Here is a 17,812-nt window from a genome sequence, read left to right as displayed (position 1 = left end):
ATCCAGATATTAATTTATACCACTGAGCAGGTGGACCTTAGGAAATTGGAAGACTGGGTATCCAAATGGCAGATGAAATTTAATGTGGACAAATGCAAAGTGATGCACATTGGGAAGAATAACCTGAATCACAGTTACTGGATGCTAGGGTCCATCTTGGGGGTTAGCGCCAAAGAAAAGGATCTGGTTATCATTGTAGACAATATGATGAAACCTTCCGCCCAATGTGTGCCGGCGGCCAAAAAGCAACCAGGATGCTGGGTATTATTAAAAAAGAGATGGTTCTTTTTGTTGCATAGAGCATTCTGGACCCCTACTAGAATACAAAAATTAGATTGCTCTAAGTCTAATAGATGCTGGCATTGTAAAATTGAAGTTGGAACTTTAGACCATCTTTTATTTTATTGTCCATGTATTCAGGCATTTTGGATATCAATCTGGGATCAAGTCAACATATTGATGGAGAGTCATGTGGCATTATCCTATGACACAGTGGTTTTTGGAATGTGTATGAGGGCCAAATGCCAAATATCTGCAGCAAACAATAAATTATTGATGATTCTTACTGGTGTGGGAATTCAGCAAATAACAACTAATTGGAAAGACTGTTCTAGACTGAATTGTAGTTTCTGGTGGAACTCAGTTTGTCATATGTACAAGATGGAAAGATTTCTTGCAATACAAAGGGGGTATTTTAAAAGGTTTCAAGAGGTGTGGAGGCCATTAATTGATTATTATAATGATTAAGATTTATTCTTTTTCCTTAGGGGATAATTTATAGAAATGGGGTGGGGTGGGGGGGATAGGATAATTTAGTTAGCTAGCGGTATATTTCAACTGATTAATGGATATAAGAAACATGGTATATAGGTATGAATAGAAAAGGAAAGAGGGTAAATTTATTGGAAATATGTTGTTATGAAATATAAGGGGATATATGTACTATGATGAGATATATATTATTGTGCATTACTTTGTATAATAAAATGAATAAAGAGTTTGAGGAAGAAAGGGTGGGGGGAGGGACAGATTTAATGTAAGATTAATTGTATTATGAAAGAGGGATATACAAGTATGTATAAGTTTGGATGAAATATTTTGTTGATATGGGAAGGGATGGGAGGTGAATGGGGGGTATTAAAACATGTATAATAATATTGTTTAAGAATGTCAAGTGAGTTATGTGAATTAATTGTAATAATATTGTACACTTGTTGAAAGAAATAAAAAGGAATAAAGATTAAAAAAAAAAAAAAAAAGACTAAGAATTTCATAATGCCCCTGTATCGCTCTATGGTGTGACCTCATCTGTAGTATTGCGTTCAATTCTGGTCTCTCCTTATCTCAAGAAAGATATAGTGGCACTAGAAAAGGTTCAAAGATTAGCAACCAAGATGTTAAAGGGGATGGAACTCCTCTCGTATGAGGAAAGACTAAAACAGTTAGGGCTCTTCAGCTTGGAAAAGAGACGGCTGAGGGGAGATAGGATTGAAGTCTACAAAATCCTGAGTGGAATAGAACGGGTACAAGTGGATCGATTTTTCACTCCATCAAAAATGACAAAGACTAGGGGGACACTCGATGAAGTTACAGGGATATACTTTTAAAACCAATAGGAGGAAATATTTTTTCACTCAGAGAATAGTTAAGCTCAGGAATGCATTGTCAGAGGATGTGGAAAGAGCAGATAGCGTATCTGGTTTTAAGAAAGGTTTGGACAAGTTCCTGGAGGAAAAGTCCATAGTCTGTTATTGAGAAAGACATGGGGAAAGCCACTGCTTGCCCTGTATTGGTAGCATGGAATATTGCTAGACCTTGGGTTTTGGCCAGGTACTAGTGACCTGGATTGGCCACCGTGAGAAAGGGCTACTGGGCTTGATGGACCATGGGTCTGACCCAGTAAAGCTATTCTTATAGTATTACAATTTAAGGAGATTGTGAACCTCTGAAGCAGGCATTTGCTGAAACACAGCCTGTGTTGGTTTCGTTTGAAGTGTGTTCCATGTGAGCTACCTATTAATGTTTTTGCCAGCTTGGTCATTTCTGCTTGTTTTTGGCTGATTGACATTGTGCGGACCTTGTCCTTCTTTGCTCTTCTTTAAAAGTTAATCAGATCTGATTAACTATATGGGCAACTAAACTTACCCCCTCTTCTACAAAGCTGTGCTAGCGGCTACCACGTGGTAACAGCCCCGAACCCATAGAGATTTAAAAGTCTTTGGGGCTGTTGCCATGCGGCTTTGTAGACGAGGGGGGTTAGTCTTCCCTAAACTGACAGTCTTGAAGGTGTTCCTGAGGAACAGGAACTTTTGTATTTATGGTTTATATAATTTTTACTGGTATGTTTTTTTTGTTTTTTTTTGCTTTATGTGTGTTCAAATATAATTATTATATTTTTATATCTCATCATGCTATTCTCTGTTTTGTTGATATTTATTTATTATATTTATACACAGCTTATAACCTAAGTGGTTTACATTCAGATACTTGAGTATTTCTCTTGAAAGTCAGGTTAACAAATTTGTGGTTAAACTTAAATTGAAGAGAAACCAAAGAAACACTGTGGCACACAAAATATAGGCCTAAATATAGCCAGCCAAATTTAGGAGATATTTCAGCCACCTTGGATGTTCAACCCATGCTAAAAATTCACCTCTATATTACTAAAATACTTAAACAGTAGTTAATTGTTTGCATCTTAAAACCACTTGTTGATGTGAATGTTGTGTCATGATCTCATAGTGAGCTCTTCTGGTCCCTAGTCTAGGATTCCCCTAGAAGCATCAAGTGGCATATTTAAGCTACTACACAGACAGATAATCCATATTTTTAAAATGTTTTTGTTAGAAATGGTCCAGCTGAATAGCTATGACAGCAGCCATCCAGATACTCCTGAGAGAGATGATCCTGCTGAGGTAAGAAATTACATTTTCTGGGGCCATTGACAAATTATTGTAATGAATAAATACCATTTTTCCATTATAAGTATAATGCAAATGAGGGGGTGGGAGGGGGTATTTCTGAATTTTTATTAAATGTTTAGATCAATAGGAAAGAAAATTTTATATGATATATGTGATTACATAGGTTATGTTAGGGATGGGATGGAGGGAGTTAAATTTTATGATTTAATGTGGAATATGATAGAAATTCAAGTGTTGTGTTCAATTTCAAATGTCATTGATACACTTGTTGTAAGATGCAAAAATGAATAAAGATTTATTTAAAAAAAAAAAAGGAAATTACATTTTCTAGGCATTCTTTACCAAGTTAATGTAACCTTGTTTTTGTGTGTCATGTAGGTAGTCATCTAGAGCAGTGTTCTTCAACCTTTTTACACCCGTGGACCAGCAGAAAAAAAAGAATTATTTTGTGGACTGGCAAACTACTAGGACTAAAATTAAAAAACCCCGTCTCCGCCCCATCTCCGCGAGCTCGGTCCCCACAAATCATCTGATCCCATCCACACAAGCCTCAGTTATGATTTTATATTGAATGTATTTTATTAAAGTATAAAAAGAAACAATATTCTGTACAATTGTCATTTTATAAATACAAATAATTCAGAGCAAGGATCAACAAAATCCCTGTCTCCTCTCCCCTTCACATATATCCCCTCTACTATCAAGAAAACTGAACAAGCCAAATTATTACAGAATGCTACACAGAAATATCATGCTAACAGAATACTGCAGTCACACATGACAGGAATAGTTTTAGGGGAGTGCAACTAGGGCAACTGTCCCCTGGTCAGAGAGCGCCCTAAGCCTGCTGGAAGCTAAAGAAGCACTGCCTGGGTTTTGCAGTCCCCAGTTATATCTAACACCAGTTCTAGCAGGATATATATTTCAAATCTGATATATTCTAATCACAAAATAGAAATAAAATTATTTTTTTCTACCTTTTGTCTTCTCTGGTTTCTGCTTTCAATCTTCTTTTCACTCTCTTCCTTCCAGCGTCTGCCCTCTCTGTCTCTTCAATCCAGCATCTGCCCCTTCCATCCACTCCGTCTGTCCTCTCCCCCTTCCATATGGTATCTGTCTTCTTTCTATGCCCCTCTCCCCTTTCCATCAAGCTTGTGCCCCCTCTCTCCTTTTTAAATGATTCATTCCAGCTTCACTGCTTTCTTCATTTTTATCTCTCCTACACCAGATCTATCATCGTTGTCCCTCTCTGCTTATTTTTCTGCTGACCCCTTCCTATCATCAATCTCTCTACTTTCTCATGCCTGTGTCTCCCCTTCCCCTCCTCTAATCTCTCTGCCAGCTGTTTCCTTCCTTTTTTCCTTCTCCCTTCCCTCCTCCTACTGTCCAGCAGTAACTCTCTTCCCTTCCTCCCCTCCCAGCAGCATCTCTCCTTCTCCCTCTCCAGTAGCAGCTGTCCCTTTTTTTCCTTGCCCAGCAGCTTCCCAGATTCCTTTCCCTCCTCCCCTCCCAGAAGCATCTCTCTTTCTCCCTCTCCAGTAGCAGCTGTCCCATTTTTTCCCTTGCCCAGCAGCTTCCCAGACTCTGATAGTGGTTTTCTCCCCTCCCAGCAGCTCTTCTTACTTCCCAGCGCAGCGATTCAGGAAGGCAGCCTCGGGTCCTTTGTTGGGTCGCGCCGCCTCTGAGGAAAGAGGAAGTTGCATCATCAGAGGGAGCCGTGACTCAGCAAAAGCCCCGAGGCTGCCTTTGTGAATCGCTGCGCTGGGAAGTAAAGGAGAGCTGCAGAGAGGGGAGAAAGCTACTGTCGGAGGCTCCCCAAGATCTCTCCGGCCCAGCGCAGACTTCAGATGTTGATCTTGCCGGCCCTGCGCGGACCGGCAGGAAGTTGAAGTGAGTCAATCTTGCCGGCCCTGCGCGGACCAGAAAAAATTTCCTGCGGACCGACACTGGTCCGCGGACCGGCGGTTTAAGAACTGTGATCTAGAGCAATGCTCTTCAACCTTTTGATACCTGTGGGCCAGCAGAAATAAAATAATTATTTTGTGGACTGGCACTAGTCCGTGGACTGGCAGTTGAAGAACAGACCCCACCCATCTCCACTCATTCTCCGTCCCAGACTCCACCACCATAATAGTACTAATTGTAACACCATTTTTTCCATTCATTTTTCATATATACACACACACTATATAATCGTATTAACAACGCATAATGGTTAACCACAAAATTAAACTACACAGGCACACTATGCTTCTCAATATTCATTCCTACCAGAACACAGATAACCCTTATGCAAATACGGGACCAAAAAGTAAAAGTACTAATATATACAAACAAACCCTAAGATGCAAGACTCTGCATGCAGTACAACCCCAGAGGAAAAGAAACAAATGCATTTCTTCCTGAACAGACAGCAGATGTACATCAATCACTAAATTCAAAACTAAAATCATTCCCTCTACCTTTGTTGTCTCCCTCCTTCAATGCTGTGTCATAACTTCTGGCCTGCTCCCGCCTGGCCATTTTATGCCGCCCGTGGTGTTGTCTTCAGGCCGGCTCCCTCTTCCTCAATGCTGCAGTACACAAAGACACGGGCAGTGGCTCCTTGTGCGTCCCATGCCTCATTCAGAAGCCTTCTCCCTGATGTTGCGACATCAAAGAGAAGGCTTCCGGTTCAGGCGCGGGAAGCATGTAGGAGCAGCTGCCTGTGTCTTTGTGCACTGCAGCACTGAGGAAGAGGGAGCCGGCCCGAAGAAAATGCCGCATCGATCGCACTGTGGACCAGTGGCTGAAGAACACTGTCTCAGGCCTGTTGCATGTGCCAGCCCTGTGGACCGGCAGGAAATTTCTGCGGACCGGCAGTTGAAGAACACTGATCTAGAGTGTACCCAGAAGCAATGAGAACCTAATATATAAACAAGATTCATTTATTTTGGGATCAGGACTGTGATTGGCTTACACCAGGAGGTCAAATAAGCAGTTCTCTCAGATTCTACAGCTGTTGTTTCAAACCAATATACATGTATACTAAAGTCAGCCACTTCTAGTGCGCCAGAAATTCCATTCCTGAACATGTGGGTAGTCAATCGCTTCTCATGAGAATTCTTGTAGGGAGCTTCATTAGCATTTTTTTGATCTTGCTTCCATCCTTCTGGACTGTCCTCCTTAGTTGTCTATAAGCAAGATGGTAGAAGCCAGTCGTTTCTGCTCATGTTTTTCAATTCAGTTTTTTTGGACCATTTGCAAGGCTTTTCGGTTCTACAGAGGATATCGCTCTTGGGACAGCTCTGGCTGCGTGAGAGTATAGACTCTGAGTTCAAGGTTCTTCTTCCAAGGGGCAGACTACTTTGCAGTGCACTCACTTGAACAGCCTGCACTACCAGTTTGGGTGCTCAGGGACCCATTTTCTTGGGAGCAAGGCTCGCCCCAGGTTTATCTGCAGTGGGCTTGAGCGCAGGTTGAGTGACTCCACAGCAATTTTTCCAGGATTGAGGTTGACTGCTTTCCTCTCCCCATTTATGTGCATGTGATCTGGTTGTGGTTGAGGTCTCTAGCCAGTTCGTTGGGCTTGTGAGGCAGTCAGAAAACACCCGCAGTCCGGATTCTAGGCTTATTGAGGCAGAGGTTATCCCTGTGAGCTATTTGCTACTGCTACACTTGCAGCTGCCAGCATACAGAATTGAACAGTGAGTAACAGGCTGTGACAGCCTGGCAAACAAAATTGGTTGGGGGGTGGGGAGAGAGTTAAGTCTTTAAAATCAATTTTTTTTAGGGAGGGTTCTGGGGTTAAAGTTAGGTTCCCCCACCTCTATAATCCTAAAATTGCTAGTTTTCATTACTTGGACAGTAACCTCTGAAAGCTTCACTATAGGGTTTTGCATCTATTCCAGCTTTGGCTGCAGAACTTACAAATAAATCCAAGCACCTCTGCTAGGTCATCTCTCTGGACACTCCCCTCTAAGCTCAGTTTGTTTCTGCAGCCTTGGTGCGAACTTCTCAATTCCTAGTCTTTTATTTTGTTCTGTGCTATGGGTATTGCCCAAGTGCTGCAGATTCACTCTGGAGGAAGTGATCCTTCAGCGGGAGATCTCATACTTTTCCTTAAAGCAGGGTTTCCCAAATGGTCAATCGCGATCAACCAGTAGATCGCAAAGGCAATGCGAGTCGATCGCGTTGTCTTAGCAATCTTTTTCTCCCTGCTGCTTCTCCAAGTCAGGCCTGGTGCGTACAAGCACCGGACTCGCAAGACTTCACCTCCGACATCAATTCTGACGTCGGAGAGGAAGTTCTGGGCCAGCCAATCGCTGTCTGGCTGGCCTGGAACTTCCTCCCCGACGTTAGAATTGACATTGGAGGTGAAGTCTTCTGAGCCCGGCACTTGTATGCGCCAGGCCTGGCTCGGGGAAGCAGCAGGGAGAAATTGTCGTGGTGGGGGTAGGGGAAGTGGAGAAATCGGCACGATGGCTTGAAGGGGGGGGGGCAGGAGAGAGAGAAAGACAGGCAGGCAGGGCGAGAGAGAAAGAAAGGCAGATCTAAAGAGGGGAGGCAGAGGGAGAGAGAAAGAAAGGTAAAAAGAAAGAAATATTGGCTTTACAGAAGAAGGAAGTTCAACCAAAGACTCATGAAATCACCAGATAAAAAGTTAGGAAAAATGACTTTATTTTCAATTTAGTGATCAAACTGTGTCCATTTTGAGAATTAATATCTGTCTATATTTTGCACTATGGCTCCCTTTTACTAAACCGTGATAGTGTTTTTTTAGCGCAGAGAGTCTATGAGCATTAGAAGCTGCAAGGGGCATTTAGCGCAGTTCCCTGTGCTAAAAACTGCTATCACGGTTTAGTAAAAGGGGAGGGGGGTATTTTTGTATAGTTGTTACTGAGGTGACATTGCATATTTTAAAGTCAACTGCCTTGACCTCTTAAAAAAAACCCAAATACAAATGATAATTAATATTTTCTCTGCTTACAGTATGCTTTGTGTTTTTTAAAATTTTATTGTTGGTAGATCATTTTGACTTGGTCATTTTAAAAGTAGCTCGCAAGTCAAAAAAATGTGGGCATCCCTGCCTTAAAGATTGTCTGCTTTTGGGGGTGCCCTGTTAGCAGAATCTGCAGTAAGCCCTCCAGACAGCTTGCAGATCAGATCAGGTCTCCAGTTCGGGAGCCATCTCTCCCTAGGTTTGTCTGCTAAGGAGTGAGAGCGCAGGCTGCTATGGTCCCGTGGAGGTTCACCGGGATTGGGGCGTATCTTCCCTAAAACCTCTGAGGGGTCCTGGTGGTCGTGATTTGAGGTAGCAGGGAAGGTGAGGCTGTGAGAAGACCTGAAAATCCAGTTTTATCAGCTCCTGAGGTACTGATCTCCCTTGCTTGCACTCTGTGTTGCTGGCTACCATAGAAATGCATTGCAGCACATATCTCTGAGGTGTTTGTGTACTTTTGAGTTTGGCGATTTTAGGGGGTGCCAAAATCGGGGTTTTGGGTGGTTTCTCCACATGCCCTGATCCCCCCCATCTGTAAAATCCTAAAATCGTCGTTTTTCACAGTTCCCTGCATTTTTCCCAGGCTGTTTTAAGGCAAAATCAGCACCCATGGCATCTTGGATTTTCTTTTAAAGTTTTCAAAAGTGTATTTTTTGGACTTAGAAGCTTTGTTTTTGCTCCAAACTTCACATACGGCCTCCTCAGGACAGGATGGCATGGATTCGCAGCCGTATATCACGTGCACCACAGTCCGCGAGGGGTGTGAACCATGCATGGGACCCGCAATTCCCCCCTTCAGAGAGGTTCTACCTTCCGATTCCACCGAAGACGCGATTGCAGCATCAGGGACGCCTGATTTGGGTGCATTGGGCATTTCTGCGAAATGCAAGTGCAAAGTCTCATAAATATTCTATGCATTCCAAGTCTGAGTCCCGCAGAGCCGGTGATTTTTTTCTGCCGGAATTTGTGAATCTGATATAGCAGACTTTTACGAAAAAAAGGGCTATACCTGTTTCTCCCCCTCAGGCTCCTGTGCAGCAGTCTGCTTCGCCTTTGGAGTCCAGCATGTCTATTTGTTCCTTTCCCAGGGCACCAGAAAGCCAGTGGCCAGTTCCCGCTATTGCTTCTGTTTCTGTGCCTTTGCTGTCACAGGTTTCCTCGGCAGACTCTGCAGACATAGCAAACTTAGCGGAGCTTGGGGATACCCAGAACAGTGGGTTCCGAGACCTGGGGGATGACCAGGCAGTGCACAGGCTCTTCAAGTCTAGCCGCCTTCCTGACCTTATTTTGTAATCGCTGCAAACACTGAAACTTGATTTAGACCAAGCGGTGCAGGCAGAATGTTCAGTCATGAGCTTTAAGCCCCCGCTATCCGCTCCATTTCCGGACGATGCAGATTTGGCGGAAATGCTCTTGGAAGTCTGGGAGTCCCTGGAGGGTCCCCTGAAGTGTGCTAGGGGCATGGCAAAGTTATATCCCGTGGCATCGGAGTTCACCAAGTGCTTAGTCCCGCCAAAGGTGGATTTGGCTGTGGCTCAGGTTAGGTTTCAGGTTTATTTAAAATTTGATATACCCCTTTCAAAATTCAAAGCGGTTTTACATAGTATATATAAAAAACAAGCAATTATAAAAATATATATTAAAAACAAATTTTATTAAAATAACATTAACAAACTAATACGTACAAACATTGACAAACATTGACAAACAATGACGTACTGGTACAAAAGGTGACTGGGCAGAAATACAAAATTTAAATAGGAAAGGCTGGGAAGAGGGTAAAAACAAGAAGAAAGGAAAAAGCAGGCAAATAATCTAAAATACAAGGCAAATGGAAGAGAAAAGTTTCCATTACCGTCCTTAAAAGGACTATCATATGCATCTTTAAAAAGAAAGGTCATTAAGCTACTTTTAAATTTATTGAGGGATGTAATTTCTCTTATATGGTTTGGTACAGAATTCCAGATAGTAGGGGCTGTAACTAAAAAAATGCTAGTATGCATAGTGTTAATATATCTAAGTGAAGGGATAGCTAATAGGTTTTGATTTGAGCGTACCTCTTTACCCTCAGACGGAGGTGTTGTCCTGAAGGATGTTCAGGCCAGAAGAATGGATTTTGTTCGCAAGCGTCTTTTTAACTCCGCTGCGGTGGGAGTGCGAGCTGCGGTGGCCACTTTCTTTGTGGCCCGGGCATGTCACATCAAGCTCTGCCAGGATCCCGAGGAGGTTATCCTTTGTGACGTCGACTTCCTGGTTTCCGGGGTGAATTATGTGGCCAAGGCACTCTATGACATCTTGAAAGTTTTTGCTAAGCTGGGTGCTTATTCTGTATCCGCCAGGCGAATGCTATGGATTCGCCAGTGGTTGGGTGATTCCTCATCTAAGGCTACGCTGAGCAGGTTACCTTTTAAAGGTTCGCTCTTGTTTGCCCAGGGTCTGGATGACCTTATGGCCAGTGTTCAGGACAGTAAGCCTAGGGTGCTCCCTGGCTCGAACAGAGGAGATTGAGAGGGGACATGATTGAAACATTCAAGGTACTGAAGGTAATAGACTTTGTAGTTAAGGACAGGTTGTTCACCCTCTCCAAGGTAGGGAGAACCAGAACCAGAACGTACCAGGTAGGGTAGTCTCAATTAGGGTGCTGGGCATGGTGGACCACTGGTCTGACCCAGCAGCGGCAATTCCTATGTCTCACCCAGTCAGGGGTACAGGATGACTGAATTTTCATCCCTACTAGCACAATTCACAGTTTGCTGGGCCCCGGCGATGGGACAGCATTACGGAACTCCCTCCAGACCTCGGTTTGGTGATGTGGCGTGCCAACAGTCTTCCAACTCCTGTCCATCCGCCCCTCCCAAGAGAAAATTATGATGCCAGGTCTCTTGCAGTGCCCCCCTCGGATCGGGGGGGGGGGGGGCAGCTTTTGGCCTTCCTTTTGAAATGGTAGAAGATAACTTCAGACCAGTGGGTCCTTGAAGTGCTCCGAGAGGACCTTCGAGTTCAGTTTTTCAGCCCTCTGCCAGACTTCTTCCTGTCTTCTTCTGTGGGAAACCTGGACAGAGCCAAAAAGGTGCGCGCAACAGTGCACTGGTTGCCGGATCTGGCAGCCATAGAGCCTGTTCCAAGCGGACACTTGGGCTCCGGAAGATACTCGATATACTTCATCTTGCCAAAGAAAGACTCTGAAGATTGCAGGCCTATTCTGGACCTGAAGGCAGTGAACCTAGACGAGTTCCTAGACGATTGGCTGATCAGCGTTCTTTCGCTGGAGGAGTGTCAAGTGGGTGTGGCGAAGCTACAAAAAATTTTGTTTTTTCTGAATTAAGCTTCAGTTTTAATTCAGTCATCTACTATTTATGAGAAATTTAGGAAACACCTAAAAACATACCTGTTCCTGAACTATTTAGGCAACTAACCTGTACAATCCTACTCCACAATACCTGATCTCTAGTGCTGTTAATAACTAGCTTCTAACCTTGCTAATTCTAATTAATTTGTAACATTTTTTAACCATTGTAAACCACATAGAACTTCACAGCCCTGCGGTATATAAACTGTTATTATTATTATTATTATTCTTTCGAAAGTGGTTTCCGCTTTCCAAGTCAACCAGCAAAAAGGGCCTAGACATAATTGGAGTCACAGAAACGTGGTGGACTGATGACAATGAATGGGATGTGGCTTTACCAGGATTCAAACTCTACAGGAGAGATAGGTCACACAAAAAGGGTGGAGGAATAGCGCTATATATAAAAGAATCCATACCTTCAACCAGAATGGAAACAACAGTAAGGGCGGACGACTTGGAATCACTATGGGTTAAGCTACCAGGAGGAACTGGAGCAGACATAAAATTGGGTCTGTACTATCGCCCACCTGGACAAACGGAAGAAATCGACCAGGATCTGGAGGCTGAACTGAGGCAGGTATGCAAAAGCGGAAGTGTGGTGGTGATGGGAGACTTCAACTACCCGGGAATAAACTGGAGTATTGGGCACTCAAACTGCATGAGGGAGACCAAATTCCTGGAGGTCACGAGGGATTGTTTCATGGAACAGCTGGTCACGGAACCAACACGGGGTGATGCCACTCTTGACCTAATCCTCAACGGACTAGGGGGACCCGCTAAGGAGGTGGCGGTACTAGCCCCACTAGGAAACAGCGATCACAACATGATCCAGTCAGCATTTATATTTCAAATAGCCTACTTATCTTTAGTCAGCGCTTGTATTTCAAGAAAGCCACGTTATATTTCAAGTGGCCACGGTGGCTTTCTTGAAATACAAGCGCTGACTAAAGATAAGTAGGCTATTTGAAATATAAATGCTGACTAAAGATAAGTAAACTTAACAGCACTAAATATGACCTACTGATAGTAACGGTAATGAGAGATAAATGAAAGAATGTAGTCTCATGAAACATGAAAGAGTGTAGTGAAGGGAATGAAATAAATGCTGTAGTCTCATGAAATATGAAAGAGTGTAGTGAAAGGAATGAAAATAGACACTATAAATGAATAGAACACTGTACTTTTAACAAAATTTCAAAAAATGAAAAAATAATTAAAAATAAGAAATAGCTAATTTAAATATTTTATAAAATAGGTATAGTTTATTGGTTTTGAATAAATAAAAGATACGGGAGTAAGGCCAATGATTGGAGAATAAGGAGCTATTATAACTACGCTGAATACCTCAGTCAGTGAATACGACTACACGTAGGCTCCATTACTGAGGCCGACTCTTGTATTCAGAAGAGAATTTACACTCGATTACAAGTGGGAATTGTCTGACTTATATTATTCTATGTAGTTCTCCCACTAGGGAATTTTGATTCATTATGTATATGTGACAGGGAAGTTTTGTAAGCTGCATGAAGTAATTAATGAAGTAAGTCTGTTGAAATTGGGAAATTATGCCAATGTGTTTTAAATAAGATACAATTGGAATATAAGTGAAAGTTTAGGAAGGTTTAACATTAAAAGAATTTTAGGAACTACAGAGATAGTGGTATAGTGAGGCATGGGAAGTGAGAGGGAAAGGCATGCAGAAATGACAGTATCATAGCAACTCTTTGCATACCATGGGTTGCCCCCGTTGCCCTGCCCCCCCATTGCCCCACCCCCACTCACCTCCCCCCTGGTCGTCTCTTCCCCGGACCCTCTGTCAAATTTAAGAACCCATTGTGGCTCACAAGTCAAAAAGTTTGCCCACCCCTGTCCTAGCCATTGAGGGATCTATCCAGATGCTTCCCTTTCATTTTGTGTGAGGCATATCGGCTACTGAAGGTATATAATCGCAAGTTCTCTGTATTTGGACAGAGACACTGTTACCCAGCTGCCGCCATCTTGGAACCTCCTTCATTCCTCTTTGTTGATGCTGTGTTGCATTAATTAATGAATTGTGTTTTCTTGAAGAGCATATTAAAAAGTATGTGATTGGAGAATTCCCCATGCGCCTCCTTATTGTTTCTTCTCTTTCAGGAGTTATCTCTGCTTTGGTACAAACTGAGGAGAGAGGGCAGTGCCCAGTGATGCAGAGTTGAAAAAGTAGATGATGCCTTCTGCATTCCTTGTGGGTGAAGATATACTATCCACAGATTCAGGACTCATGTGCTTTTCTGCTAGAAAGAAGATTATCGAGGTAAGATCTTAATCTTCCATTCCTACTACTGTGGGTAGCAGGTAGCAAACACAGTTCCTTTAAGCCAAATGTCTACTACTGTGGGTAGCACTGCAAAATAAAGTTCCTTTAAGCATAAGCACCAGCTACTGAGGGTAGCAGTAATGTTCTTAATTAGAAGTTCCACTTACAGTTCAGATGATTATCACCATAAGGCTCAGATGCAGGTTCTTTGTGCTTGGAATCCGGTGCTTGCTTTTTTGGATCCTAAGGAACCCTATAAATATAGCAGTGGGCATATTTCCTTCAGCCCTGTGATGTTCCTGAACCACTAGTAGCTTGGAGTGAAACCTAGGTTGCCTTGATGTAATAGATGCACAAATAGACCAGGCTCTTCTTTTTTGTAGCATAAGAGGGTGGTAAGAGTTCCCCATTCTCTCAGCCATCCACTAAGGCAGTTACTTCAGCACCTTCATTTTACCTAGATAATCTTGGATACTCCTTTGTCTTTTCTGTACTGGCTTGGGTAACACATTAGTCCATATAGCCGGCAGTTCTATAAAGGCCACCAACGGTTACACATCAAGATGCAGTGTGCTAATGCTAATTCTATAATGGCAGCTGGGTGCTCAGGTTTCTTTATAAAATACTAGCATAAGACAACATTTATGTGCCAGCATTTAGGCTTACTCATCATGTCAATAGCAGGCGTAAATACATGTGCCTAAATATGGTGCCTTAGCGCATAACTTACAGTATTTTGTAATTTACACACATACATATGGGACACATCTATGAGCTACCCCTTGTGCATGCCCTCTTATGTACTAAGCAAGTTGTGTGCTCTAATAATATAATACATCTTTGCGCCTAACTAGCTGCTAGGTTCACATCTGACACCTCAATTTAGGTGACCTTTTATAGAAAGAAGCGATAATGTCTGGGCTTTATGGCTAAGGCTTAGGCTTTATTACTGTCCCCTGTTGTTAGGGTCGGAGGTCAGGGAGGAATCGAAATAGCCAAAGATGGTTTCAACGGAGAGTCAGGATTTTTTTTTTTTTTTTTTTGGGGGGGGGGGGTAGGTTCTTTCTACAATCTAGTCCTTCCTCTGAGTATAGTATGTCAATCTCAGCTTCTGGTACTTAAATACAGGAGTCTGTACATTAGGTGATCAATCTGTGCTCATGAACTGTTGCAGAAGGAAGTCAATCACATCTTTCAGCTCCTCCTCCTTCACCAGTGGAGTACAGTGTCCTCTTTAGTTTTTCCTTCTGCAAGCGAACTGAGAAGGTGTATTCTGATCTACACAGTTGGGTTTTATTATTTTGGGGTATTTTTCTTACATGTCATAAGGCTTTGGTTCCATGAGGACACCATATTTGGGGCTACTCTGCCTGGGAGATGATGCAGACTCCACAAGGGCAGGCTGCAGGTGTACATGATGAGCCATCCTGCTTCGTGCTTCTTGGAGGCTCGGGGTCCATTCCCCTTGAAGCTAGCCTGCCTTCTGATTTATTAGAGGTTTGAGCACAGGCTGTGGGGTCCCTGTGTGAATCCCGTTGGGTTTCAGGGAGTCAGCTGTGTTTTAATCTCTCCCCATCTTGCCATGAGGGACTGTGGGGTGGAATCCTCAGAATAGAATCCACAACTGGAAACCTTCATGTTGATAGTCAGACAGACACTGACTATTTTTATATTCCGCACTGTTCTCACAACAGATTCTAGACGGATAACAATTAAATAAATGTTTTGTCCATACAATATTATATTATATTTGTCTATACAATATTATTAATAATCATTAAAAATAAATAATTTTTAACAATTTTCTAAAGATATAATAAATTTTTCTTTGTGCAGTAGGAAGATTATTCCGTTTGCTTTGTTCTATAAACTCAAAAGATTTGTTCATCAAAGATTTCAAATGGTCATATGAACTTATAGAATAGCCATGCCTCAATGACTGTTTATACTAGGAGGTAGTTCTGTTTATTGGGAAAGTTATATGCTTCATTAAACCTTCTGGTCCCATTCCCTGCAACAATTTATATATAAGTATAACCAATTTAAAATTTACTCTTTTCTCAATGTTCATCTAATGTAATTGATTCAGAAGAGGAGTAAACTGGTTGTATTTTTTGCTCTAAAAATCAAATGCATAGCCATATTTTGAAGTAATTGCAGCCTATTTTTTTATTCAGTGTAACATCACAATATAAATAATTAAAGTAATCCAAAAAAGGCAGTACAATAGCTCCTACCACCGTCTGAAAGCTCTTTAAAGATAAAACAGAATGTATTGCCCGTAATTGTCAAAAACAGAAAGAGACTCTCTTTACCAATCCATTTATTTGATTAAACTACAATCCAAAAGAATTCCCCAAACCCTAGATTTTTCTTCTATCATGAGAATTTCTCCCGTACTCAGTACTATTTTCTGGCCAATAAACCCACATGGATTACCAAAACAAACTAATTTAGTTTTTTGTTTATTCAGCTGTAAGATATTATTGGCTGCTCAATTACCCACTAATATAATTACTTATTGAACAAATCTTAAAGCCTCCTCCAAATTATCCAATTCTGGACAAGATGAAAATGGCCACTGATCAGTGGCTTTAGGGCTTCCCCTGCAAGCTCAGGTGATCAGCAGGCTGGGAGAGTGGCAAGAGTCCCCCCCCAACACTCCAGAAGCCCCCCCCAAAAAAAGAATAGCTCCCCTATCCACTCTCCAGATGCCGCTAAGCTACCCCCCCCCCCCAACTCCAAGGCCGGACCCCCACCCCAACTGGTTGTGTTGGCTGGACAATCTCCTACCTTAAGTGGAAGAAGGGCAGGAGGGATGCTGGCTCACTGTCAAGCCTGCCAGTGTGACCAGTTTACTCCTCTTCTGAATCAATTACATTAGCTGAAGATTGAGAAGAGAGTAAATTTAAAATTTTAAATCTCGTCATGGGTGATCCTAACAACAGACGCCAGCCTGTTCTGCTGGGGGGGGGGGGTGACTACAACAGTCATCCCATCAGGATATATGCTAGAAATGAAGAAGGGAAACTGACAGGGTTAACGGTCAGTCTAGATGAGGTATGTAGGCAGATTGATAGGGACTGGATGGCATCTATCTGAGGGTCATCAAGGAACTGAAAGGGACTATAGCCGAATTGCTTCAACTAATAGCCTATCTGTTGATCAAATCGGGAAAGATTCCGGAAAATTGGAAGGTGGTGAATGTTACGCCGATCTTCAAGAAAGGTTTGAGGGGGAATCTGGGTAACTACAGATCGGTGAGTCTGACCTCGGTACCAGGAAAGATGATAGAGGTGCTGATAAAGGACCGCATCATTGATCACCTTGATGGACACGGGCTGATGAGAACCAGTCAGCACGGTTTCAGTAAAGGCAGATCATGTTTGATGAACTTGCTGCACTTCTTTGGGAGTAAACAGGCAGATAGACAAGGGCAACATGGTCGACATTGTATATCTGGATTTTCAGAAGGCGTTTGACAAGTTTCCACATGAATGACTACTTTGGAAAATTGCAAGCCATGAAATCGAGGGTGAAATACTGGCTGGAGCTTAGGAAACAGAGAGTGGGGGTAAATGTACAATATTCGGACTGGAAGAGCGTCACCAGGGGGGTGCCGCAGTGCTCGGTGCTTGGACCCGTGGCTTTTCAACATCTTTATAAACGACTTGGACATTGGTACGACAAGTGAGGACATTAAATTTGCGTACGATACGAAGTTATTCAGAGTAGTGAGGACGCAAGGGGATTGCGCAGATCTGCAACGTGACATAACCATGCTCGAGAAATGGGCATCGAAGTGGCAAATTAGGTTCAATGTGGATAAGTATAAAGTGATACATGTCGGTAATAAAAAACTCATGCACGAATACAGGATGTCCGGGGCGGTACTTGGAGAGATCTCCCAGGAAAGAGACTTGGAAGTTCTGATTGACAAGTCAATGAAGCTGTCTGCGCAATGTGTGGTGCCGGCAAAAAGGGCAAACAGAATGCTAGGAATGATAAAGAAGGGGATCACAAACAGATCGGAGAAGGTTATCATGTCGCCATGGGCCCTGGTGTGCCCTCACCTGGAGTACTGCATCCAGCACTTGTCGCTGTACTTGAAGAAGGGCACGGTACTACTTGAAGAAGGGCACGGTACTACGAGAAGAGCGACAAAAATGGTTAAGGGGCAGGAGGAGTTGCCGTACAGTGAGAGATTGGAGAAACTGGGCCTCTTCTCCCTTGAAAAGAGGAGACTGAGGGGACATGATCGA

The 17,812-nt window shown here is 42.8% G+C and overlaps 1 protein-coding gene across 3 annotated transcripts in view; it reads left to right on the top strand.

The window, feature by feature from the left end:
* MAST2 (microtubule associated serine/threonine kinase 2) overlaps positions 1–17,812 on the top strand; it is a 354,118-nt gene that overhangs the window by 153,332 nt on the left and 182,974 nt on the right. For all 3 annotated transcript variants that reach the window (XM_033915410.1, XM_033915412.1, XM_033915409.1), the window contains one exon: positions 2,848–2,915. In XM_033915410.1, the coding sequence (XP_033771301.1) occupies positions 2,848–2,915 (68 nt within the window). The remainder of the gene's footprint in view (positions 1–2,847; positions 2,916–17,812) is intronic.

This window comes from Geotrypetes seraphini, chromosome 12, assembly GCF_902459505.1.
Source record: "Geotrypetes seraphini chromosome 12, aGeoSer1.1, whole genome shotgun sequence".
NCBI lineage: Eukaryota > Metazoa > Chordata > Amphibia > Gymnophiona > Dermophiidae > Geotrypetes > Geotrypetes seraphini.
Note: the sequence above shows the minus strand (reverse complement) of the source record. Positions and strands in the feature narration are given on the sequence as shown.